The 27,558-nt window shown below is 42.3% G+C and overlaps 1 protein-coding gene across 2 annotated transcripts in view; it reads left to right on the top strand.

Moving 5' to 3' along the window:
- Nucleotides 1-27,558, top strand: part of CDH4 (cadherin 4) — a 424,478-nt gene that overhangs the window by 365,093 nt on the left and 31,827 nt on the right. For both annotated transcript variants that reach the window (XM_017734475.1, XM_017734483.1), the window contains one exon: nt 12,763-12,900. In XM_017734475.1, the coding sequence (XP_017589964.1) occupies nt 12,763-12,900 (138 nt within the window). The remainder of the gene's footprint in view (nt 1-12,762; nt 12,901-27,558) is intronic.

Below are 27,558 nucleotides of genomic sequence, written 5' to 3'. Positions count from 1 at the left end.
ATACATCTCTAAATCTGGACTGTTCTGACATTTCCTATGAGAAAAAAGAAATAAAAAATCCATACAGCTCCCATTAACCAAGAGAGAGAGGTAAACACTGCCGTTAGTGGGGTGAGATAAAACCTTTTCACTCTGGGACACAAATGTGAGTTCAACTTATGATAAAATTAAATACATTTTATGACTTCAACTTACTCTCCACAGGGAGTTAATCCATCTCACGAAATTTTTGACACATACTTATCAGAGCCTCCAGCTTCTTCAGGGAGACACCAAGGACCAGACTCTTCAATCCCTTTGCATTATGCCTGAAGAGGGTGGTCTCACCACACCCACATGGAGCCTGGTGTTACAGCCCTGCTTCTTTCTTGCAGTGAAGTACCTCAGCTTCTGGTTCTTCTACTTTCTCAGCATGGTTTTATCTGAGAAGTGGAGGAAATACAGCATCACACATACAACATTTACTTAGTGTAAGTTCATACACCTGAACCTGAGGTGAGCGGCTGCACAGAAACTTAACATCGCACACTGCGGTAGGAGTAGGAGAAATACTAATTTGCTTTTCCAAAAGTACACATCTCACCAGTATTTTGGAGAGTATTAAACTTAGAATCTCATCAGCTCCTTCTAAATCTCCTACAGGGGTAAGATGTTAAACTGGATTCTGAAGAAAATGCCAGTGCGGTTTTGGGGATGTTGCCCTTGAGTTTTACAGGCAGCTGAGATTTTGGAGCATGAACCACAGATGAGATGGTTTCATTTGAATTCCACATCACAACCAAAGCAAAAATAGTTTGTTTTGAGGGAATTCTTTATCCCACAGTGTCCCTTTTCCTTTGTAATTGCCAGAAATTGTCAGTACTGGAATAAGGACTATTGCTTTCAACTAACATAGCCTGAACAAATTCCAGCTCACACGTGGTACCCTGAAGTGGGATAAGACACCTCAGGTTTATGGCAGGTGATTGGTAGCATGAAGCAGATCCTATGGATGGACAAAACCACTGTAAATCCACACCCCAGCTTGTCCCACAACAACTTTTTCATGTACCTAAATCCTAAGTCTGCAGTTACATTTTTGGACTGGTTCTGTCACTGAGCATAAAGCAATGAATTGCTGCCCAGAACTTTCAGTCAGTTTATTTACAGATGCAAAAGGTTTCTTTTTGGAATAATGCTGCTCGGGGAGCTGGTGCAACACAGCAAAAGGACTGTCTTGCACATAGAAACAGGTCGGAGCTGAGGGTGGGGGGAAAGAAAGTAACATTGTGAGGGTGGATTTAATCAATACAGTTTTACTTTTGTGCATAAAAATGGCTTAAAACTGCATTCAGCATCTCCAACCGGACTATCCAAATGGATGAATCCCTCTGGAAAAAGAGCTTGAATTCCTCTGCCTGTTCCCCATTTCAGAAACAGGAATAATTCTCAGCTTGCAGAAGTTTACTGAGTACGAATTTGTCAATATTTATGCCTACAAAGAAAATAAAATATGCTGGCATTATTTGTAGTATTTCAGTAAGCTCGTCAGAGCAGCATCATATATGATCAGGTCATGGGTTAACAAGGATTAATTATCTTGGCAGAATTATGCTTTGCAATTTTTCATTTCAGTCTGTTACTTTTGAGTATTTGATAATGTAGCCTACTAAATTCAGGGTCATTTTGCTTCTTGTATGAAATTCATCACTTCCCTACATAAATGTTTTTTAAGAGGAAATGTGGCCAGCATTGGAGAGAGCTGAAGTGCTGAAATTCCCTCTTGCAGGTAATAGCCAAGAAAATGCTACATTCCTCCAATTTTGTAACTGCAAGAATTGCATTTCATCTCGTAAAGGTGGTTGGCAAGTTCCTCTTTCATACCTCGTGGCAATGTGAAGTTAATTCCATATTACAGGAACCTGGGAGGTTGTCAAGGGGGTCTCTACAGTGCCAATTCCTTTATAAAATTTCCCCTGCTACGATGGAACCTGCTCCTGGTCACCTAAAGGCCTTTGACACTTTGCAAAGATCCTGCACATCCCTTAGATGACAAAAAGCATAGAAATTAAATGCTGCTTGATTAAGGCCCTGATCTGGGAAAATTAAATTTTGCCTTCAATTATTGCAGTGGCTCATGGCTGCTGCTCCATGCTCTTGTCATACACAGTCACCACAAAAGGCCCAAGGTACCCTTCCAAAGGTCTCCCTATACAGCTGGGACAGTTTATGACTATCAAAAATCCTTCTTGGTCTACTCCCTTCTCTTTCAAATTAATAAACAGGGCATTTAATTTCACACTCCATATATCAATCTGCTTTTTCTGGAGTTCTGCTCTGACCGGACCCTTTCTGGCTGCTGACATGGAGCAGTTTTCCTCCGGATGGCAGCGACTGCTCTCTTTGGAGTCTCACCTGGATGAACAGAGACTCTGCTAAGGCAGATCTGATTAAGGCTGACAGGCTCAGTATGGGAAGGAAAACATCCCTGCTCATCACAGCAGCTCTCGCAGTGGCACTCTGCCAGCCTGGCGTCTCAATCATTTCGTTTATCAGCAGTTTTTCAGTTTATCATTAAGTCATTTGTTCCTGTTCCTCACTTGCCCAGTTTTATCTCTTGTCTGAAGCCCTCTGAGCAGGCAGTGTAGTGAGTTGTACTCTCCAAAGCAGAGAGCAGGTACCTGGAGGGCAGTGAAGCCCCACTGGAGCTGGACCATGGCACCCTTCAAAAGGCATCTGCAAAACCTCTGAGTCACCAGAGGCTGGGGTTCAGACCTCACCGTGCTGCTTCTCTGCTTGGTCTTTGGGTATAATGGAACCCAAAAGTAAGTTTGCCCAAATATCCTGCAGCCAGTTGCTATTGCAAACCCATGATGGGTCAATATAACAGTCAATATTTTCCTGGGATCACAGTTTCTCATTCCCCAAATGCTGTACTCCAGAGAGCAGTGAGTGCTGACAACCATCAGGAAGCTGCATGGGAAGCCCTGTGCTGTTAATAATGCTCTCTGCAAGTAGTTCTTCATTTTGGTGGCCTTTCTTTTGTAAGAGTACACATAATTACCCATTTGTGACTTCACTCAAATCCATTAATACAATGTTTAATAAAAAATCTTTCTTTTCTATTTGTCTAATACAACTAGATATAAACATCAGGATCATTAGCTTGTAAAAAAAGCTCAGATGCCTTCTCCAGAAAAGTATAGCACTTTATCCTCCATTAATCCTAGATCCTGCTCAGTGAGTGATTTGTACCGTTGAAGTAATTGTAGCTGTGTAGCATTTGATAAGTTATCACAAACTTTATTACTGTATTTTGCTCTGGACCTAAGTGTTTTTTCCATTAGATTCAGTCTGAATTGTAGCCCTTCTACACCAAGGCATAGTACAACAGTATTGAATCAACTGCCCGTCTTTATTTTGTGTTACATCTTTAACATTATTAATATATACAAAATTAGCAAGATCAAATATTGCTCAGGCTCAAATGCCTTTGTTTCTTGTCATGGGTCAGAATTTCCAGCCAGAAAAAAAAAAATCCTTTGCTCACAGGCTAAGCTTTCAGTTTATTTTCCCACAGTGTTGGAGATCTTTTCCTTTGCACCTGTTTTCATGTAGCCCTTTTCCAAGTCAGGGAAACAAAGCCTTATGCAGGCAGAGCTGGTTTTGACAAAAGCCCCCTTTACTATTTCCAACTTCAGAAGCAAACTGAATTTCTTTTCCAGAAGCTGTCGATCACATTCTCCCTCAGCAAATCGACACAACATGACCCTGCCCACACTGGGTGAAACAGCTCTTAAGAGAAATACAATAGGGAGCATCTCACATTAATCTCTTCTCTGTTATTTGACTGTTTTCCACTAACCTTTCCTTCTGCCAAATTTAATAAATCAGCTGCTTTTGTGGCTATAACCTGTTCCTCCACTGTTTGGACATTCCCTTCAATTCATAAGGCACGGATGATATGCAGCCAGCAGGAACTCAGCCAAGCTATTTTCTTAAAATAATTCTCAGCAATGAATAACGAATGACACCAAATGAGTTTATTTTATCCAGACCATAAGGAGTCAACATAGTACAGATGCCCCAGACTTGTGTTGTGCTCCTGACTGCCAATAATTTTAAAATCCCCGATCTTAGTGTTGTACATGCCACATGTATCCATACAGGATTAGACAAAATGGTTTGAATATATTACATTGATTTTATTTTTTTAGTTGCTGCACTGATAGGTTCTAAAAAACCTCATGTTGCTCAGAATAAAAAGGTCTGGCTACAGCAGTGGTGTCACAAGTGTGGAATTTCAAGCTTATCTTCAAAAATGAGACCAAGTATAAATAATGAGCAATATTATGAATATTTATTCACCTACACTGATCCTCCTGATGATCTTTTCAAAGCTTCCAGCCTGACAGAGCTTAAAGAAGAAGGCAGTTATACCTGAATTGTGAAAGCTTTTTCTTCCTCTTTCTAATCAAGCGTGATATACCAGAAAACAAATCAGGCTGATAAAAACAGAAGTCAGGCTTACAAGAAAAACAGCTGTAGCAGCTAAATGGCTTAAAGCAGAGAAAGTAGGAAAACAGCATGTGGGGCTAATGATGGGTGGTTTTCAGGTTTCGGAATACATTAAGGCATTCTCCCTGTTTATTAAATTGCTCTGGCAGCATTTGACAGCAAAGGTTTTGTGGATTATAAGAGTGCAATGGACATAACTAGGATATTTTTTTATCCTAAAGCCTGGCCTTTGGGTAATCACCAAGAAGTTACACGCTGTAGGAGGAATTTGCTTTGCACAAGTCCAAAGAAGGTTGTTTTTTACTTAAAAAAAAATGTTTCTGAGATTGTTGTTTACTTTCCCTTCTCTGCCTTGAGATTTTGAGTTTTTTCTGTCTCAGCACTCACTCCTTTTGTCAGTGTGTGGCAGAAACCACCTGGAAGCAGCATCAATTTACTGCTGGCATATTTACCAAAGGGCACCTCTCTGCAGCACCAATTGCCGTGTGACCACCCAGACTTTGAACTATTGCTCACCTCCCTACCCCTGAAAAGCCAAATGTAATTTCATGGTTTTACAGAAATTACCTCAGCCAAAAGTTAGAAGGCTTATTATTCCTCAGGTCTGCTTTTAAGTGCTCTTTGTGAGATGACATGGAATCTCTGAGGCATAAAGGCTGGAAAGTGTTGATGGGGGTTCCTGTTCTGACAGATGCAGATGGACACCAGCTCTGTGCTAGTGCCCATGCAGAGGGAAGGGGCTGGAGATGGGAGCACTGCAGCCTCCCTCATCCCAGTGGCCAAGTGCTTCAGCCAACAAATGGATTTCTATTCTCACAGTATCCCTGTTAGATAAGAAAGAGTTTTAATTTCATTTTGAAGTGTTATTTTCAATGTCTTTAATGCACAGAAAAATTAAATCACCGGCTAAAGGTCACTTGGGGAGTGTTTGGGAAAATGCTAAAGAAATCCAGGTCTTCCAGGCTGCAGCCTGCAGCCTTAATCACAACCCTCCTCTGTTTTGGCACAGTGGCTGTAGTCAGAATCGAAATACATTATCCAAGATATTCATCACATCTCTTTTTTTTAATGAAATGTATCTGTAGCTCATGCCAGCTCACTGCCATCCCCTTGCATGCTGTCAGAAGCAGGTAACTCAGTCTCCTTATTTCTCTCCCGCTTCCTTGTGGACTTACATCTGATCTGGAGTTTGGATCACTGAAAAGAGAGATGCCCATTTCTAGTGATTCTGTGATTCTAATGTTGGTATTAAATGAGAGAACCATATGAGAAACTCATTAACTGACAGTCTTTCTAAACAGAAAAGTTGATATTATCCAAGGACAGAGATACTGTAATAACAGAGTTTCTGACAATAATTTTGATAATAATTCTAATAATAGTTTTGAAGTCAGCTCATAGCACCTGAGTAACTTCATTCAAGTTTTGACAAATGCCTGTGCTGAAATATGTGATAAGAAATGTTGTGGCCTCTGTTGCCCACCCTCTGCAAGTTGAAATCTAGAACAAGTATCAGGTTAATAACAAACCCTACCTTGATGTTAATCCTGGACACAGCACATTTCTAAACATGCTGCTGCCACCAGTGGTGGCCAGCTGGGGTCAGAGCCTGGCAAACCCTCTGCAAGGTGCGTTTGGGTCACTTTTTGGTTTTGGTGGATATATTTTCCTTGTAGGCCCCTTTCTTTGGGCAAAAGTTGTGTCATTGAAATCTCACATTTTCCACTGCAGCTTGGGTATTTTTTCAAAACCTTGAGAGCCCAGGCTTGATGTCTAATCCCTTAGGGGCAAAACTCCAAAAAAAAGAAAAAAGTATCTATCTCAGATGAGTGTGATTGCAGCATATTGCACTCAAAGCACCTCTGCTGCAGTTTAATACAGCCCTTCCTATGCACAGTATTGCTGGCACCAGGCATTGTTAAAAGAATCATTAAAATGATCCATCAGGATCCCCAGTCTGTGTTACCATTTCCAGTTATTTATCTGCTGTGGGTAGGTTTTGTTTCCTTTTTTATTTTTTTTTCTTTTTTTCTGGTTTTGTTTCAGGGCTTTTCAGTGCTTGGAGCTGCTATTTCTGAGCTTCCCTGTGTATCCCTGACAACTGGCAGATCTCTCTCGGAGCTGAGATGCTCAGTCAATAGCCCTGCTCCTGGAGCTGTTCAGCAGCATCCTGGCACTCACCATGAGATGAGGTGGATGAGCAATTCTGCTTGGTTCGCAGACCTTCTGTCTGGGAGGCTCCAGGGAGATGTGGCCAGGATGCTGGAAGGCTTTTGGGATGCCTGCTGAGGTCTGCTCTGTACCTAGTGCAGGAAGGGTTTCCACTTCACCACTTTCCCTGTCTGAATGACACAAGGAAAGGCAGCCCTGGGCAGCAGCCACTGAACTGTTTGGTCTCACGCTACTAAAAGGCCAAACAGAGTAGACTCCTGAAAGGCTTTCTGGCATTCTTTGATGATGTAACCTCTGTGTGATAAAAAGATCATATTCGCTTTCTTTCAGGTAACTTTTAAAGCACTTCCTCGTGCTTTCATAGGAAAGCTCAGCTCACTGTTGCTGGGTGTTGTACCCACCACCAGAGGCTGTTTTGCTTTCAGAAGCTGCCACACAAAAGAGGAGATAGCTGCTAAAAGCTGGAGCAGGTCCCATTTACACTTACGTGGGAGATTCAACACCCGCCCTGGGAGAAGCTGGAAAAGTTAATGGTGTGTCTGGTGGTTCCAAATGGGTTAAAAGGTGTAAATTCTAACACATTAATATACTGTCATCAAGTGCAGTAGTTTAAGAGAGGATGAGTCCTTAAGGTGTGAGATACCCCAGGTTACGGGTCCAGGTGCAGAGAGGGAAAGTGTTAAAAAGAAGTTTAATTGCTGGTTGCTAATCAGGCCACCAGGAGAAACCTGTTAAAGGTGGATGTCAATATAGCTCCAGTGGCAAGGGAAAATCCTGAGCTTGGCTATTTGTATCAGAAAAAATGGTTTTTGAAGGTGAGTGGAACAGCTCCTCCACATGGGAGGTGTGGATGAAACTGCTGTGGGTGTTGGGACTGAGGCTCTTCCTGACACAGAGGAGTTTATTGGTACTTGGGTGGTGGCTGGTTTGGTCAGAGGGTCACAGGAATACACAGAGTCTGACCAGCACATCGCAGGCCAGGCTGTCACACCAACACCTTTGCTAGGAAGAAAGGCAGCCTGGTGAGCACAGGGCTGTTCCCAGCAGAGTAAACTGTGCCGTGCTGGACAGGGACAGACCAGCACTGCCTGAGCCTGGGGCCCTGCCATCACAGGTAGCTCATAAAATCAAATACCCCAGAGGCTTGTGGGGGAGTTTGTTTATTTGTTTTTAAATTGGCTTTCCAGGCTCTGGTGCAGTATTTATTAATGGTGTGTTTGCCATCTCTGATACCAAAAATGTGAACATCAAGTCTTCACTAGCATGCGAAAAACTGATTGAGAAAACAAGTCACAAGAACATCTCATATTCATCTCATTGGTGTTGCAAAATTAAGGGGAGATGAAAAATCACATAGATAAAAGAAGATGTGAGGATAACCATGGGAGGAAATAGAATTCAGATTTTCTATCTCCTTCACCAATAGATTCCTGCTAATACATCCTAAATCCTGGTAACCTTGTTTGCTTTAGCAGACGTGGTGCTAAAATTAGCTGGTCATACATTTCTCAGGAAGTAGTAATTAATTGGACAATATTTGTACAGAGCTTTGAAAATGTAGGTCCTAATTTTGCAAACCCTTTGTCCATAATGCAGATTAATTTAATCACATAATTACTGCATTTCTGGACTTTGGTATACACAGTTCCCCAGCTCGTGTGTGATGTATAATAATTGCCTGTGTAAACTGGCAATAGCCACGTTTCTCAAATACTGTGCGTGCACATTTGAAAATTGGGATCACAGGTAGCACTCCATTACTAGGACTGGATTTTAAAATACTTTGTTCTTTTCTACTCTGTCTGTGAATATGATTTACTCTTGTTTATACCCTCTCTCAGCAAGACTGTGCTCAGCTCAGCCAGGGATTTGAGCCGGTGCTTTCCGTGCCAGCCTCTGTCTCGATGGGGAGAGCCACTTGCAATAACTGTAATTTTGTTGGGGGCACCTGGTCCTTTGTGTGTGCCAACAGCAAGGGCTGGTTCAGTGATAACGATCAGTGTTAAGCCTTAAACCATTTTCACATGAACATTCCATGCTATTTGGACTGAAAGGGGTTTTCTTCTTTTTCTTTTTAGAAAGTTGTTTGTACACAAAGAATGCTGAGAGATCTGCCTTCTGCTTTAGCTCAATTTGTCATAATTCCTACCTAGGCCAAGGGGATTTAGCCCTAATTTAATACATTCTTTTGAATGTTTTTGCTCACCAGACCCTGTATTAGATTGTTCCAGCATCTCACTCCTTTAGTGGTGAAGGACCTACTAATTTCCAGCCTAAATTTATTCATGGCCAGTTTATACCCATTTGTTCTAGTGTCAACAGTGTCCTTTAATTTAAATTGCTTCTTTGCCTTCCTAGTGTTTATCCTCCTGATGTTATTTATAGACAGCAATCATATCTGCTATCAGCCTTCATTTTGCTAGACTAAACAAGCCAGGCTCTTCCAGGCTCTTCTCCAGTGATGGGCTCTTCAGTGCCGGCACCTGGTTGGATCCAGTGGGCTCAGCAGTGAGCCTGGATTGTGCTCAGCATCCCGATGAGCTCTGGGTGCTTGGCACAGGGAATCAGGATTGCCAGATGTGCAGTGCTAAGAGCACACAGGGTGTTTGCCAGCGGCGTTCGTGCCTTGCTCGGCAGCAGGGAGCTGGTGAGACGTGGGGACAGCCCTCCTTCCTTACACCCAATAAAACAACTTCTAGGAAAGTTTTATTTTTTTGGTGCCTTGCTGCATTATCCTGTATTTTGTGCTATTAAATCACATCTTTCTATTATCTAGTTGCCCTTCTTCCAAGCTGCCATTCCTCCTGCACTGCTACCTTTTTAACCAAGCCCTTGACTAATTTCCCATTAACCAGCTAAACAAATTTCTTCAACTAATTCCCATCTTATGGAATTTAGCTGATGTGTTTCTTTGGGGCACTGTATCAGATGATTGACAGAAGAAGAGCAGACAGATTAGATCTGCCACAGTTCCTTTAATTATTCCTTCCTTCATAATTTTTTCCTTCAAAAGCCCTTCTTAGTTTTTAGGTCAGACTAAAAGCTCTGCACTTACCAAGATGAGGTTTTTTCCTTGGCTGAAGTAGAAACAGTACATTTGCTTTTCTGTAGCATGAAAGTTTGTTAGATTTATTAAAAATACTTGCTACGGGACCTCCCACAGTCTTCATTGGGGCTGGGTTTTTAGTCTAGACCCCCTTAGTCCATGGGCTCATTTCTTGAGTTCCACAGCATCACCGTCAGAGCAAACATATAATAAATGTTAGGACCATTGTGATTTACCTCTACACTGTAGCTTCTGCCCTGTGCTATTTAAAATGTCATTTTTGTAAAGAAAGAGAATAGGAGAATTATTCTGTATGATCAAAATGCCATCGAAAAAATGTCTCTTTTGCTTGGGGGCATGAGGCTGCCTTTTTTTTTTAATAGTGGTAACAGTAATAATACTATTAGGATAACAAACTGAGATGCCCCTGGAGATGATGTGACAAATTGGAAGGACATGCTTAAATTGAAATTGATTGAATGGTTCAATAAAATCAGCTTAATGCACAAAAGCAAAAATATTAGCTAGAGAAAAACAAAAAATCAGTAATTTGTTATCTGCTGGGGCCAATCTCACTGGAGATTGAATTAGTTATAAACTAAACTAGGCACTTGAAAGGAGAACCCTTATATGCCCACAGTGCTGGAGCCTTTTGGATGGAACTGGATGTGGATGGCAACCATGTGCCTGAAGGTTTGGCAGATCAGATCTCAGACTGTTTCCTTTTTGTGGACTTGGCAATGTTGGCTTTATGGCTGGACTTGATCTTAAAAGTCTTTTCCAACCTAGATGTTTCTATGGTTTCGTATTTCTGAGTTCTATACAACTTCCCACATCATTCTCCATGTCAGAATCCGCTTTTGCTCCAAACACAATGGTTCTGTGTTCAGTTGATGGAAAACAGTGCAACTTTGGGGATGTCTGTAGGATTCCCCCAGCAGCTCACTTGTGGTGTGTACCTGATGGCTGCAGCTGCCTCTGGTGTCCTGAGATACCATCCTTTCCTTCTTCCTGTCCTTCTACAGCAGCTCTTTGTGGCTGGTACATTGGCACATTACTAAATTCTGGCCATTTTCCTTCTCTCTCTTTTTTTTTTCATTTTTTTCTTTTTTTTTTTTTTGGTTTTATGATCTGATCGATATCTTTCTTTTTAAACTTCTTTAATTTAGTGTTCTGAATTTGTGCAGGTTTTTGGTTTGTTATTTAACACTGTGCTACAGAGCTCAGTGAATGGTGCTTTGTTAAATAAAACAAGTCTGTTGTAAACCTGGGGTCTGTAAGTACACACACATGCACACACTCACGTTTTTCTCATTTATGTGTAATCTGATTGCTGCTACTTTTTTAAGTATCCTCCCCACTTCTGTGATTTAAACCTTCTGTGATTTAAACCAAAGTATTTGGCCTGTTAGGAAATAATTCATCAGCCTCCCAGGTTGTCTATAACAGAGAATAAGGAAGGAAAAGCTAAGTATGAAATAGAAATTACATTCACTAATAAGGACATTTCAGCTTTGTGCAGTGCTTTACAAATGGAGTAATGAACAGCACCTTCTTGCATGAGGCAAAACAAGGGCTAACAATAGTTTCTCCCTCATGTTTTATTATACAAGATAGGAAGAGATAATGAAAGTGCATTTCCATAATATATTCCAGTTGCAAGGTGCTGATGGATCCCTGAGTGTGATGTCTTGTCAATTTAGCAGGTCAATTAAAAGCCCTGGAATCAAGATAAAGCTAAAATGCAGATCTCTTATTCTGGCAATTCAGAAGAATTAAAGAATCGAGCCAATTACAGCACTTCAAGGATATTTATATGGGAATAAAGAGACCTAATTGACCTAATTCTTGCCCTTTGAAATTTCAGAGGACATTTGACGTTTTACACACACTTGTAGCATTGGTACCTTGAAGGAGCAGCCCTGGGTACCTGAGCTGTGTTCTGGGAGTAGTTAGTCTTTCCTTGCATCAAAGTCCCTCCACTTGACTTCACAAAAAAGCTTTTCCTGCATGAAATTCTGCCTCCACTTGGTTTACACACCTTTTGGGCTCTCTGATGTGCCACCTGCAGCTTTAAGGAACATGCTCATGTTGAGCTTTTGGCTGGGTCCTTCCCTGGTTCTTGTGCATCCCTTTGCCCACATTTCAGGAGAGGAGATTTGCTTTCCTATCTGCCTGTAAAGTGCTCTGTGAGCATGACATGTAATCAATAGTAAATTCTGCAGATCTAAATGAAAATTTATTATTGAGGCCGGTTGTAAAGATCAGGAGACTTTTCTTGGTGCAGGCAGATATTCCTAAATAAAGAGACGTCCCAGAGAGATGTGTACACGTGCAACATCAGATGGCCTCTCCTATTTTATTCAGGTTTATTTTCCAGTTGCATTGACTTACAGCATCCCTTCGAACTTCACTGTGTGATTTTTATGGCTGGCTCTGTGAGCTTTTTCCTTTGAGAGCTGTGTTTTAGGGGTGCTCAGGAATTTAAATTAGTTTTGCTGAACTGCTGTTTATTGCACTGAATTATTTTTTTCTTCTATACTGGACTTAAATTCTCCTTATTTACCAAGATTGTGTTAAGAATTGAAACATGGAGAGCATTTTAATGCTTTGTGGGTATCAAACTGTGTGAGCAGAATGAGCTGGAGGGCTGCCAGGCAGTGTTGATGTCAATTTGGGGGGTATAATGTTGTTAGCAATGTTTTCAGTGAAAACACATGAACAAAACTTTTACTGGTTTTCAGAAGACAAAAACTAATGTTGCATAAAATGCTTAAAAGTTAATAAAGATGTCAGCTTCAACCAGGGAATTTTGCCCATAAGACTTTATTTCCCCATGAGACAGGTGATGTCCACCAATCTATGCAAAAATCACTTCAAAAACACTGTTGAAAATTTTATTGATCTTTTTTTTACTAACATTTTTTATCCAATTAACTTTTTAGTCTGCTTAAAGATCGCACTTGTACATGGAAAATAAATCAAGGCATTTTACAGGGTACGTTTTTGTTTCTCATCTTTTCCTTTTCTTCTTTTTTTCTTTCCAGAAAGTTCAGCAGTACATAGTCATTGTTCAAGCAACAGATATGGAAGGAAATCTTAACTATGGTCTCTCAAACACGGCCACAGCGATCATTACAGTGACAGATGTGAATGACAACCCCCCTGAATTCACGACCAGCACTGTGAGTATCGACACATCAGCAGGGTGATGCATGGCCACAGTGTTTGGAATTCATGGATGGTGCTATCTGCTGTCTCTCCAAGCTGGTTGGGCAGATAGAAGGAACTTTGATGGATAGCTGTGGAATAAAGGCCTTCAGGGGAGAAAAAGAAAAAAGGGAGAAGACTGATCCATGAAGCAGCAAAACTATTTGATGACCGATTTGGCCAAGGTGCTGAAGGAGCTGAAATAATGTGGCAAACAGCCCATGTCTGATTGCACTAAAGAGGATGCAGTTGTTTCACAGCAATTGGCTGTAGACATATCAGAGTTATTAATACTTATGAGTGAAATCCTGAGCAGTGAGAGATATTTGGGGTTTATAGCTCAGATATGATTTCAAGAGGGCTGTAAGTACTCTAAATGGTAACAGGTAGCTGGTAAAATTTGTATTTCACTGTTAGCTCTAACAGATGTATTTGTGTGTGCTGGCAGTAAATGTGTAGACATTCTTCAGTACATCTGGTTTTAATCAGTTAAACATTTTTCTTTTATTTTATTAGCACAGTCTTCTTCTGTTCTCACGTGTTCCAAGGTATTACTGGAGGGCAAGGGGGAAAAAACAGAGATTGCAAATGAAAAATTTTTAGAGCTGGTTAAGGTAAAAATGAAGAATTGGAAGGTGAAATGATGTAGACTGAAATGTGCATAGTAAATTTAGAAACCACAGAGCAGTGCAGAGGTCTATATGCTAATGAATGAGAAATGCTTGTGTACCCCCTGTCTGTATTCATATGAGGGTCAACAAGAAGCAGTAAGTGATGTATCCTAAATGGACATCAAATCTTTCCAAATACAGAAGGTCTAACTTCTTTGTGCTCAAGTCACTGAATATCCTTGGAGGAATGGTTTTATTATTTATATTATTCTGAATTTTCATTCCATCCCAAAGGGTCTCTAAATATTTATTAGCGTAGGACCAAAGTTTACCCTTAGTTATACTCTTGAAAACTGCAGATGTGTCGCAGAACTCAAGGAAGTCATGCAGAGTCATCCATTTTATGCCCCTGTGGACCCAGATTGGATTCATGTCAGTTATGGAGTCTGGGTCCTTCCTTCCCATCTCCATCAGGAGCTGGTCTTGGGGCTGTGACATGCTCAATTCCCAAACACTGCCCACATTTTCTAATGAAGTGACTTGGACCTAGCTTCTAAGGAGAAGAAAGGCACTCAATTCCTCCTGAGTCACAGCAAAATGAGCATTCAACACGTGTTCAGGTCTGGGCATCAGTGCCCAGGCTGTGCTGCTGCTCCAGTGGATGTAACAGCACACGTGTGCTTTGTGTCCGTCATGGATGCTCCAAGCTTTGTGTTGTAAAGTTTTGCTTAAATATCTCCTTCAGTATGGTACAATTATGAAGAGCCATAAAAATAAGCACAGATCTTGGGCTCTGTGGTCTTTTCTCCTGCCAGCACAGGATTATTCTCTCCAGAAGGAGGTTTGTGTCTGTGGGGCCACGGGACCTTGCACCACAACACTGCCGCTGCTCCCTGGTGTGTGGGGGGGACTTTATTCTGCCAGGTAAATACTTCTCTGCCCTCCGTTTGAGTGAAAAAGGAATGACATCTAGTGGCCATGTCACTTCAGCACAGGTTGTTCACATGACCCAGGTTGCGGGGTCCTTGTCTCCAGACGCAGGTTGGGAGGTGAGGTTCTGGGGAGCAGGGTGAGCAGGCTCAGGGTTACTTGCATGAGCACACTGGTGCCTTCAGCAGAGCAGCATCCCTCCAGATATGGTGTATTTTAATGGCTTTCCAAAACACTTCTCAAAGCTGATGGAAGGTGGGATAATGGAAATCTGCTTTCAGGTGAATTCTGAGTATTTAATGTCTCGATATGTGTTAAACCTAGAAAGAATAAAAGCCATCAAGAGAATTACCCACAGAATTGTGTTAAATGGATTAGAAAGTGCTACTCTTCCTCTAAGCAGAGTTGATGTGTACCATTATTTCTCTAATTTCAATCACCGAAGAAAGAGTTTTGCAAGGGCCAAAGGGCTTTACACAGTGGCACATGGGACTTCTCTATAAAGAGTTGAAAACCAAGGGTGTTTTACAATAATACTTTCTGATTCTATGGAAACAAATATCTTTGATATACTCCCGGGTATAGCCAGGCTGAATTTCATGTGAGTATGAAAGTATAATATGTTTTTTCCCTTACTGGCAGAGAGAACAGCATCAGGCTGATGAGTTTCTTTAAGCCTGAGCTGAATCTCCTCACTGTCCTCAAATAGTCTAATCTGCATTTTAACGCCTCTAAAAAAATAGCAAAAATCACTTTCCAGGAAATCTACAGCTCCTCAGAGAGTAAGAAAGCCCATGGTCTCTTTTAAGTCTGTGGACTGTTTGGAGAGATATTGTATATTTTTATTTTAAATAGTTGTATTGAGATGCTGCTGTAAAAACAAAAATAGGCTGAATAACTGAAACTGTGGCTTGCTCTTGGCAAGCTGCCAGATGAGAGGAACTCAGGAGCTGTATTCATCCCAGACAGATACGAAGGCCCACCCTATAGCGCTCCTAAATTACCTGTCATTCAGCCAGGGTGGTTTTAGACTTAATCGTTTCTGGATGGGAATGTAGCTCAGGAGGACACTGCACCACGCTGGTGTCACAGCTCATGTATTCAGCAGCAGGGATTAATGTTTTTTTATGTTGCTGTGTAAAATTTAACAACGGGATGGGAGAGAGGAAAACAGCCACTGCAATGGTCGAGAGAGTCAGGGCACGTCTGTAGCTGAGCACAGGGCAGGGGGGAGAGGCTGCGTGTATGGACCGTGTGGAAGTGCAGGCACAGGAGTGCCAAAATGACATGTCCAGCAGAGTCGGTGAACTGCAGAGGTGTGTTGGTGAATGGACATCCAAAATACCTGATGGGCTGGCATCAAAGTGTAGTGCTGGATGAGAAGTCGTAAAAGAGCAATAAAATCACAGAGAAGATCCTTAAAGGTACAAAAATGGAGATATCTCAGTAAAATTCCAGAATGCCTGGGTGCTTCCATGCAAATTGATGTCAGTGGGTTTCACATTCTTTGGCCCACGACCTGAAAGGCAGGAAAAGCAGCAGCCCCACCTTCTCAAACAAAGGGTTCTGAAATTACATGGGAGGAAGGAAATCAGAGTCTCTGGATGAAACAATTTGGAACTCAAGTCTGCTGTTAACTCTAAGGCCAGTCCCCATCAGCACGGCCAGTCCTGATAGTTGTGACCAGTCCTACCTGCATCGAGCTGCAAGGCACTGGAGTACAGCGAGGACAAGGTGCCTCTTCTGGTCCTTTCCAGCTCTTTTTTGTGAATGTTTCCTTGATCTGCAGTGCTAACTGTGCCTGTGGTGAGAAGCATCAGAGAGCAGCCAACAGTGGGGAAGTGTCTCCTGAGAGACACCGCAAGAGTGGAGCATCCCCTGAAATGCTGTAAACATCACAGGCAGCTGTTTGGGGCATTTTTAATTATTTAATGCAGGACTGTGACCCAGGGAATAATCTTCTGGCTGGATAAGGGACTTCAGCCTGTCCACAGTGTCATGTTCTTCATGTGATGTTGTTGCTTGCAAAAATAAATGGAGGGAGGCAGCTCTTCCCCCTGACCAAGAGGAGAGGTAGCACTGGCTCCTCAGTGTGCCCAGCCAGCCCATGCCCACAGGCTCTGGGTCAGATGCCATAGAAAAAGGTATTTTAAATCCTCCATGCCCAAGTTTTCCATGGCTCTTTGAGAGTTTTTAGTTGTGCTCATTCAATTCTGTGGAACTTTTGGTGGGTTTTGAATCTGCCAAGTCACCGGCTATTGTAAAATATCAAGATTTTAACTGGACTGTGTTACAAAGGCTCTATAGGAAGTTCTACTGGAAAACTGGCTCTCTACTGTTGTAAGATAAAGGTATCACTGTGCCCTCCATTATCCAGAGTCCTTGTTACTTATAACAGGGTCATGTCCTCTGACATGTCTTAATTATGGGGAAATTCCTCAGTCTCCCTTCAAATATTTATCTCCCGTGTGCAAGTGAGTTGTGGTTTTTCCATATTAATATAGATCTGTGGCCTCTGGCCAGATGCTCACCTCAGATACAGGGGGTGCAGTGAAATTAGTGTTGGTATTTCAGAGATTAAAAGTCAGCTGAAACAGAACAATGCTGGATAGTCTCAGGTGAGGTTTTATGTAAGATTGAAGCATCTTTCTTGCTCACAGAAGGAACACCTCTAATTCCAGTGGAATCTTTTAACTCCTCTCAGGCAGGATGCCCTTTCCAGTCTGACCCATGATACTGTTAATAGCCATCCAAGGATTTCCACTTTATCTGAGAAAATGCATAATCAGAGGGGAGGAGAAGTGAAAGAAATCCATGCCTACACTTGACTCATACAAAGTCTATTTTTATCATATTCAATCAGGAACAATCAGGCGCAGAGGAGACGCAGATGAATTTGCATGATCAGACTTCTGTGTCTGAAATGTTAATTAAAAGTTATTTTAAATTTGCCTACTGTGCAGAACTTGTTTTTATAGTAGCCCATGTAAGGGAAATATTATTTCACAGGGCTAAAGTGCTCATGATTGCTTGAGCTTGTGGATTCTTGGGAAAACCTGCCTGGCAATCAACCTCTTAAAAAAGAAAAAAAAAAAATTAGAGGGGGTGCAGAAAGAAAGGGAAGAAAGAAACTGGGCTATTCAAGTTCTTTAATCTCCTGAGCCTTAGGACGTCTTATTTAAAGCTGCTTTAAAATTTGCCCTTTGGCACTGCTTTGAGAATCTCCTCTTCCAAAGCTGAATTCCAGTGGAGTCTGTTTTAAAGAGGCAGCTCTAGGACATCATCCCCTTCCCTGCCTCACTCGCTAAGCCTGACACTGACACCAGTTAGGAACAGCTCCAAAGGTTTAGGACTGGACTATCAGGATGGGTGCATGCTTCCCAGCTCACAGGGCACTGGTGGCATTTGCTGGCCTGGGAGAGGCTGCCTGGCCAAAGACTGGCTGAACTCAAAGCAGAGTTGCTGGTCTGGAGTAACCTGAATTCAGAGGGGCTGTGCTGGAGCAGGAGGGATGTGTTTCTGGGTAAGGTTAATCTGGTTACAACACGGACTTGGCTGATCAGTGAAGGAGCAAGTCCTTGTCGCAAGCACATTGGGAAAAGCAGTTCTTTCCAGTTTTTAACTGGCCTATTTAATTAATATTGTCAGACCAGGCTCACCCCTGGCTGCTGCAGTGAGGCTGAGTTAACGTGGCTCGTGCTGGGCTGGATCAGGCAGCGCTGGAATCTTCAGAGAAGAGCTCGGCGCTTCCTGAACAAAAGAACACGGAGAGAGAGCCGAGTTAAAAGGGCTTCTTGGTTTTGGCACCACACTGCCAAAAATGTCTGACCTTTGTCTGTGCAGGTGTCCTGGTTCCTCGAGTACTGTGGGAGATATTAATGAGCCCACTCCGAGAAGTGCTTTGGAATTTGAGAGCGAAGATGTTCTCAGAGCATCGCTGCCATAGTGCCGTTGTCCTTTACCAGAAATAGTTCTTCCTTCTCCTGTTCTGATGTTTCCTTCCCATTTTCTCTCCCCTCTCCCCCATGATTTACTAGTGTACATCATTCTGTGAGGCAGAACAAGCCAAGATCCTCCAGCCCCTTCTACTTTTCAGCTTCCCTTCCCTGGTTCTCTTGCTAACCCTGCTGTGCTCCACACTCTGCTAAGTTTTCATTCTTCTGACCCAATTTGGATATAGTAATCCAGTTTCAGTGCCTTGAACAAGGGCACTAGTATTTCCTTTTTCACAGCAATGGTGTAGCTCTCACTTAGCCTCCTGCTCTGTAAACTTGCCAAAATTGTGGAAACAAAGCATACAAGCATAACCCAAAATTGTATTCCCTGTTCCGTATGCGTTTGTTCTCACATTCGTTGTTTGTTTGAGGAGAGAATATAGCTGTGCAGCAACCTGTGCAAGAGCAGCACTGCACAGAAATACCTGATGTGAACTGTAAAAATGTGACTTTTTTGCAAGTGGGGTGAATGCTTTGCGTGGGCTCCAGCCCCCTCAGTGAAATCCTGCTGAGCTCCGTTTTCAATGGTGAGTTTCAAAATAGCAAAGTAGCAGGGAAAACCCTCAGCTTTTCCTTCAGGCTGAGAGATTGTGACTTCCAAGTGACTGGGATGCAAAGATGCAAATAGGTCTGCTTTGGAGAAATGGTATTTAATGGTTGTAGGAAATCAAAATTGGTATCCACGTCAGGCTGCCTTGGGGTTTCCTAAACACATTTATAGGCAGATGTACCCGGAAGCGTTCAGAACATGGGAGTGTTATGAGAAATCCCTTTTACATGCATGCTCATGTTTTACAAATTAATCTTACACTGTGGAGGGAGAACCCAGCAGGAGTGGGATGTCACTGGGATTTCCTGCAGACAGAAATTTGCACCAGGATGCCTACGAGGGCTTCCTAAAAAGAGATCTTAAGAGGCTGATCCAAGAAAAACTAGTGAAAGTGGGTAGCTTACTATCTCCCAGGACCTTGGCACATGTCCATCTGTCTCCTCCCTCTTCCTAAGCCCTGGAAAAGATCAAGGGCTTAAATCTTGAGCACTGTGTACATGATTTGCCAGTGTACAGACTAAAGCTGCATATGTAATGTCCATTCAGATCTCACTGTCCCCGTCACTACACCTGCGCCATTCAGAAAGTCTGCAGTGACATTTGAATGTAGATTAGCCCGGATCATACAGAATTTTTAAATCATCAAAACTGTGCCTGTGGCATAATTTAGAGGCAGTTGTCACAAGAGGCAGAAATCAAGTAGATTGCACAGGTCAGAGCTGGCAAGGGGAAAGACCAGGTGCTGTGGCAAGGGAATGTACAGGACTGTGGTGTTTTACAGCTGAAGACAAACCCAGGGGTTCTATACAGTCCTGCAGACAGGCTTTATTGTTAAAAATCAATTATGCTTTCACGGAAATTCCCAGATGACTGTGTTCACTTGCAATTTTCCAGTCAAAACGAGGCTCAGCCAAACTACCCAGCAAAGCCTGGGCTGTTATAGAGCTGTCATCCTCTAACTGAAATAAATTATCATATTCAAGTGAATCGAATATGCCCAGTAGCATTTGGGTACATGAACATCTACCTAATTCTGTGTGCATTTCCATTAAATATATAGTCAGTGAAGTCTTAAAAACCACAAATCAGTCTAGTTTTCCTAAATAAGTCCCCAGTGCTTATAAATTGAAATGGGCTTTCTGCCTCTAGTTGCATGTCCCCGTGAAAACCTTTGCCGTGAACAATGAATTAGATAAAGGATGTTAGGTTGGGAGGTAGCAGTAACAGAGCACAAGGAGAAACAATATTCATTCTTCCCATCCTGTTTCAGGCCTGTGCTGAACTCACCACAAAAATTCCAGGGGCTTTGCACCTGCAGACACACAGATTAACCATGGTTACGAAATTATTTACACCTGGATCTGCCTTTGGAGTCAAACTAACCTTTGGGGATGGATCCCTACCTCGGTGCAAAGCCTGTCTAAGGGAGCTGAGGAAGGGTGAAGCCCACACAGTCTCATTGTGTTAGAGAATGAGGGTGATCCCCAGCTCCAAGTGCAGATTCCCTGGGAGCTCTGTGTCTTTCACAGGCACAGCATCTCTGAGTGCCTGGAGGCCCTTTCAGTGCAGTGCTAGGGAACACAGGACACGCTTCCTGCTCTCTTGTGGATGCTCAACTTTTGTTCTTTATTTTATCACCTCTTTCATCTAAAATGAAAGATACTTCTCACTTTATGAGAAAGCAATAATTCCTCATGTCTTAATGAAAGAAGCATCAGCCTCTTCTGTGATGTCTGTTGAGCGTTTACACCAGTGTAACATATGACAGAAAGGATGAGATACCTTTGAGACTGCTTAGTGGAGTCTGCAAAACAGATACAGAGATGTAAATGTATAAATACAAAATATAGATGTGCATATAGCTGGATCCAAAGCATAGATAGATGCTGATACAAGGCAAACAGTCATCAATCATATCCAAGTCTCTACTCCCAGATAAACTGTGGTTTATATGAATTATTCCATTACATTGTGTGGGTATATATGCATTGATTTAAAAAAAAAATGTGATTGCCTTGATAGAAGTCTCTTCCTAATAGACCCCATTAATCAAAACCTAAATTTACAGTGCCTTTTGTTTTGTTTATTTCTTTTCAGTACATTCATTTTCAAATTATCACCAAATTAATCATGTACAGAGCTTTAAACTGGCTGCCACGTGGTAAAGCAGTTCTGGTTCCTCTCCTTTCCACTGAGCATTAAGGCACAGTTCAAGACTCTGTTTAGCCTGATTCTGCCCTGAACCTAATTGGAATCAGCTAGATTCTTTCTTGTAAATGGGTCAATCACACAGAAAAAGCATCAAATGTAATCTTGAGATTGTGAAATAAAGCGGAGGAAAAGAAAAAAGAAGATAATTTTATTTCTCCTCATTGATACCTGCCTGGTGGTTAAAAGAAGGATTAAAATGAGGTCATTAAACTTTCCTTGGAGACAAAACCCAGACCTCAGTGGTAATATGATTAATCAAATATAAAAGTGAAGCTATTCTGAATGAATAACTCATTTTTATAGAATATCTAATTACTGAAATGTCGTCTGCTGCAGAAAAAGAAAGGTGGGGGGGGAAATTAATTGCAATAACAATTCAAGAAGATAAAGTTTTTCTGAATTAGGTCTACACAAGAAGCTAAATTGAGTTGATTAAGTAATTTTGGTTTCAGGAACACCCTTGATGGAAGTTAGTGGTAATGAATTTTTCAGACCTCAGAGTTTAAAATTGCCAGAGACCAGTGATTAAAAAAAAAAAACCAGAATGATAGTTTCATTACAAATTTCAATTTTCTGTCACAAAAAAAAGGGCGGGGGGGGGGAATATAAAAAAATACTCTCTTGGTCTCTCTCAGATTGGACACATGTACTACTTGGTGTAAAATCAAGAATAATACAACCTCCTCTCCATGCTGGAGAGTGTAATCTCAGTCAGTCGGAGCTGCAGCACCACACGGGAGGCAGAGCCAGGAGGAGCAGCACAGATTCCATGTGCTTCCTGCATATGTTCCACCTGGAACATACAGCACGAGGCCCTCCTGTCTCTGCAGTGCTTTCAGCAGCTGTCACTCAGGGGGTGAGTGGCACATCCATCCTCAGCACCATGGGCATAAGTCACAATGCATGGATGTGACACATCAATTGATTTAACATTCGGGTTTTCTAACCTTCTGGTTTGCAGGTTTGTGCAACTGGGTTAATCTTATAATTAATCTTATAATGATATTAATAATATCATTATAAAGTTTTAATTAATATTATAATATCATATAATGTTATCAAAGCACAGACAACCCCTGGCCCACAACAGCGCCCATCAGCCATCGCTCGCTGTCCCCCATTTGTCATGAGCCCTCTCATTTGCAGCTTCTGGCAGAGCTGTCTCCTGGTTCAGTGTCTCATTTAGCAGGGATTTCCCTCCTCCTTCTCCTCCCCTTTTCAATCTGTGCAGGATCTAGAGGGAGAAGCCGTAGACAACATCCCCATCCCGTGCTTTCCATGGAATTGTCCAGGGAGAAGGAGGTTCCAGGGAGGTGTGAGCTACCTGTGTGCAGTGAGGTGTGACAGGGACTGACAGAATCTCTGGAGCTAAAGGAAACCTCGGAGGGAAATGTCCTTGTGACTCTGTGCTGTGCTGCCATGGAAATCGCCGAGGGCTCTGCCACCAGATCAGGGTGTGTGGATCAGACGCTGTTCTCATCATCTCTGGGGCATCAGTCAGGTTAAAATTTCAAGGAGAAATCAGACACTGATGCTCCTATATCACATATCTACCCACGTTTCTTGTCTGACATTTTTCCACCTGTAGCATTTCCCTCAAATTTGAATGGTTTCTTCTAGATTTTGTGCCTCTTTCTGCTTTTGATTACATATGAAACATCCTAATTCTTCTCCAGACCTGGCCTTGGAGAGCCCAATTCAATTCCCTGAATGTAGTTACCCAGCAGAATCCTGGTTAGGCTGGATGTCCACACAGCTGTGGCATGTCCATGTCTGCCAGATGTCCCAGGCAAGCACCCATTTGTGCTGGATTACTTCATGATCTTAAAAGTCCACAGCATCTCAGGCACTGGTGTGAGGCTGAGAAATTTAAATACATTCTGTAACTCCATTATTGCAAGGCACTGAAATAAATCTCCTCCTGAGGTTGGCTGACTTCCTTGGGTCGGCAGGTTTTTAATTCTTCAATATTCTGTTGCCTTAAAAACAGTTGCTTCTGAGGGCTGTCATTTTAAGAGGATATATATCTGGAATTTCATTAAGTACATTTCACTTATGAAATCTTTAGTGACATGCTGGGAGGGGAAAAAAGGGAGATTTAGCAAAGGATTTGGGAGTGTTGTGAGTTTTCTCTTATCAAAACTTTCTAACTGTCCAGGATGTCTCAGAGCTTCTCAGTTGTAGGAGAAAGGGTCACAACACAGAGAACAGCCGGTTAAAATCAGAGAATGGTTGAAAGGTTTCGCCAAGTTTTCTTGAGCATGGTAGAGTTTTTCCTACTGCTCAGCATAGTGCAGTAACAGGTTTTAATTTAAAAAAAAAAAATAAAGGAGAAATAATATTGTTTTCTTTCCTAAATTCAGAACTAGAGAGTGACTCCATGTTTTCTCTGACCCAATATCCTGCATTTCTCACTGCATTTCTCTGCTCCATTCCACAGGAAATGTTGAAAACAAAATTGCAGCGAGAAGCCTCTTTTTCATGGCAAGGCTGATTAATTACGCAGCATTGAATTTCTGTGCTCTGAGTTACTGTAAACAGGCAGGCATTTCTCTAGAGTGCCAGATTCTCACCTAGGTGAAGGTGGCAGGGAGTTGGACTAGGTGACCTTTAAGGACCCTTCCAACACAAACCATTCTGTAATGCTGAGATTCTAGGGACTCCATCCCTTCCTGTAGAAACCCTGGCACAAATCTCCTGTGAGTGCAAGTTCTCGCCCCACTGGCAGACATTGCCATTATATTTTAAACATCAGTAAGGACATAAAAAATTGGCCGTTGTGGCACCAGTGCAGAAGATCACATCTTTAAACCACAGAATAAACCACACTTCTAGAACAAAACACCTGCTTCAGTGGCTTTCTCCTTACAAGAGTGCTCTGTCCAGTCAGGAACCCTTTTTATGGCCAGACTAGAGGATCTTCCAGTGCCTGATGATGGAGTTCCAATCTACTCATTAAAAAAAACACAAAAACCCCCTGTGTGCTAATTCTGAGACTAATCTGGGAATAACAGAGATTTCAATTGCAGTGCAGAGGAGGTTGGAGCAGGAGTTAGTGTGCAGAAGGGCTGAGCTGTGCTGCACGGGAAACTTGTTAAAAATCTCAATACCAGGATTATAGTGTATGTAAAAAATCAGTCTCAGTACTCTCAAAATTCTTCCTTTCCCAAATACCCATCTTGAGATCCCAGAAGCACATGAGCAGCTTTTATATGCCTTAAAATATGAAAAAAAATTAAATTAAAAACTCATTATGAGGAATGGGCAGTTAATAAGAAAATCCTAAACCAGATTTATCAGCTTAAGGCCCTTCCTTATGAAACTTTATTACAGGTGCCTGAATTGAAACATCCCCTTCTAGACACAGTTCACCAAGAGATACAGAGCCAGACCTGTGCAGTACGTTTTTCTCACTTAGGAGCTGAGCTCTCTCACACAACTTTTGCTGCTCTCGTTTACATGCAAATCAGGAAAAACATGTTTTCAAAGTGTTGTTCAAAGCAGCGTGGTTATTTGCTGCTTTGCAGTTTGCAGAAGGAGAAGGAAATGCGAGGATTGACATGCCAACAAATGAATTAATTGCATCCTCTTTTTAGGGAGCTGGTTATTTTAGAGAGTAAAAGTACAGTGGAAGCTGCCCCGTGCCGTGGTGGGGGATGCAGGGGGCACTACTTTGGCAATTTGAGGTCAGAGTATCCAGAACAGTGGTGGTTTGATTTGAGGTGGTAGAGCTTCTGGTTGTTCTTTTGCCCTGTTTTTCCCCAGCCCATACAAACCTGTTTGGGTTCCCCAGTGGAGCTCAGAGCCTGGGAAGAGCCGTGCTGTGATCCAGCTCATCCCAGTTCCCCGCCAGCCTTCCTGGCTGGGGCCTTTTCCATCCTGGCAGCTCAGCAAGGATCACAGGGCTCTGTGACAATGCACTGGGGAGATCGATAGGTTAATCCAGGCTGACCTAATGGATTTATCAAGTAACACATGAATTAATGATGTTCCCAGGATTCTGCCCCAGCGCAGGGCGCGGCTCCAGCCCGTTCTGCGGCTGCCTCAGGAGACAGGCAAGTCACTTTAGCCTTTGGTTCTGCAGCTGAAGGGAAGCATAGGGCTGTCAAGCACTGTAAAGCCATGATGTGTCTGTGCAAAAAGGTTCTGTTATATAAATGTATGCATATAAGGGGGTTTTTTTAAGAATAAGGCTTTGTAGGCTGTTCCAGCTGTTTTAAAATCTATGTCTCTATTTAAGAGCATTACTAATTATACCTGACAATCAGATAGTGTGCAGAAAAGTATCAGCCACCTTTTCCTGCTGTTCATTCCGTAGGCAAAAAACAAAGGTATGTTAGACAAGAGAGCAAATGAAATGTTCAAAGGATCCTTGTCTAAAACTGGAAAATAAAGGGCTGTGCTATCAGATCAGAATTTTAATGTATATTGTTTCCACTGGCTCCTGACATAAAATCTTTCATTGTTGGGTATAACCATTGTTAAAGGTCACTGTTGCAAAGGCTACATCATTTAGACGAGATGAGATCCCATTTTGGATAAATTCACAATTTTAGTTCCTAACAAGGAGCTAGTATCAGGATTTGAATGTACAAGAGTGTCGGTTTACGGATTAAAGGCTTTTGTGTTCTGGAAACCACACTATGCCAGATTTCATGAGTTTCAGTGAGATGTGCAAGTCCCCCAAGTCAAGCAGGTTGATTAAAGTGGTTCTTTATAGCCTTTGAAATAGAGATAAAGTACAACTTTCCTACACAGGGTTAATGTAGAATTTTTTTTTCTTGACAAGGCTATATGCCTTCCAAGGACATAATTTTAATCTCTTTTTAAACCTTTCATATGAACATTGTAAAGAGCTCCTTTGTGTTGTAATGCATTTTTATAAAATATCTAAATTTCTATGCAAACTTCAAACCTCATTTCTTAAGATATATTTATTTGGAAATGGTTATCTTGCAGCAGAATGGTGTCTTGTGTCATCATTCCTGCGGCATCTTTTCATACTATCAAAAGAATGTAACATCTGATAATGAAAAAAAAATTAGTGCTCTTTGTTAGACATGCAAACTACTTTTTTTTTTAATATCCTTTTACTATTATGTGCACTGAACTCCTGGCAAGTACTCAAAGAGTCTTTGAACCAAGGTGAAACCTACACGTTCCTTGCGCACACTGGAGTCTGAAGTGAGAGGATTTTCTTTTGCTGTGTCTGAAAGAGAGGGTATTGCTTTATTCTCCTCTGCTCCAGCTTTGTCTTCACATTCAAAGAGTAAAACTCGTATATTGATCCAGAATTAGTCATTACTTGAGATTTTGAAAAAATAACACCAACAAAGACAAAGTGTAAAGCCAGTGGCTGTCACCTGTGGCAGGAACACGACAGAGATTGTCTGTGCTCCAGCCTGGGATCAGCTTCAGAAGTGCTAAACTTTAAGCCTTGCTGTTGTTTTTCAAACTTGCCCAAAGAAAAAGAAACCAGCACACGGAGACCACGCTGAGCATCGCTCAAAATTCCTGCACAACCTCCCTGTGAACCAGTGGGTGCCTTGTCTCCACCACACCATGCTCAGAGCTGAGAGGGCTCCTTTGCAGGCAGGTGAGGTGCTTTAACAGCACAAACTGCTGAGGACAAAGGCAAAACTTCCAAAGCATCTTTTTGAAGCTGGTGAGCTCGTTGTTATGCACTTCCTTGACTGGGCTGGGCAAGGCTGACTCCTGCCTGACCACCATGAGGCAGTGCCTGCAGCCTGGGCAGCTCCTTTGTGAAGGAGCACCAATGCGTACATGGATGGACTGTGGAGCAGATCCACGTGGATGTGAAGCTGAAGCAGGGACACTGCAGTGCAGGGGATATTGTGGTCATGAGCCTGGAAAATCAACAGCCAAGAGGTTTATGGAGAGACTGCTGGCTGGTGTCATGCCCAGCAGCCTCAAAAAGGAGTGAGGACATCGGTGCTCATCACTCGAGACCTCACAGGAGTGAGTTGTTTAATAAAACCAGAAATGAGCATCTCAAAGCCTGACTTGGAAAATAAGACTGACTTTACAGGGGTTTTGTGGGGATTTGAGCCAGCTCATGGTCTCCTTTGCACACAGTGGAGGGAGAACCTCGCAGTCAGTCCCTGTGTGACTGTCACAGCAGCCGAGAGCTGGGGCTGAGCCACGCGGCGCAGAGGGGCTGGGATAGCTCACAGCCCCAGCAGAGTCATCCCTACAGCAAACAATATTGGAAATTAAAGGTCACAGAATTGATAGTAAGGCTTAAGAAAACAGCAATTAGTCTGCTAGGAAGAAAAGCTAAATTACCAGTAGTAGGAATAGCGGGGGGGAGGGGAA

Source organism: Corvus brachyrhynchos, unplaced genomic scaffold (genome assembly GCF_000691975.1).
Source record: "Corvus brachyrhynchos isolate BGI_N302 unplaced genomic scaffold, ASM69197v1 scaffold10, whole genome shotgun sequence".
Lineage (NCBI taxonomy): Eukaryota > Metazoa > Chordata > Aves > Passeriformes > Corvidae > Corvus > Corvus brachyrhynchos.
The sequence above is the reverse complement of the archived record's forward strand: the minus strand, read 5'-3'. Positions and strand labels throughout refer to the sequence as shown.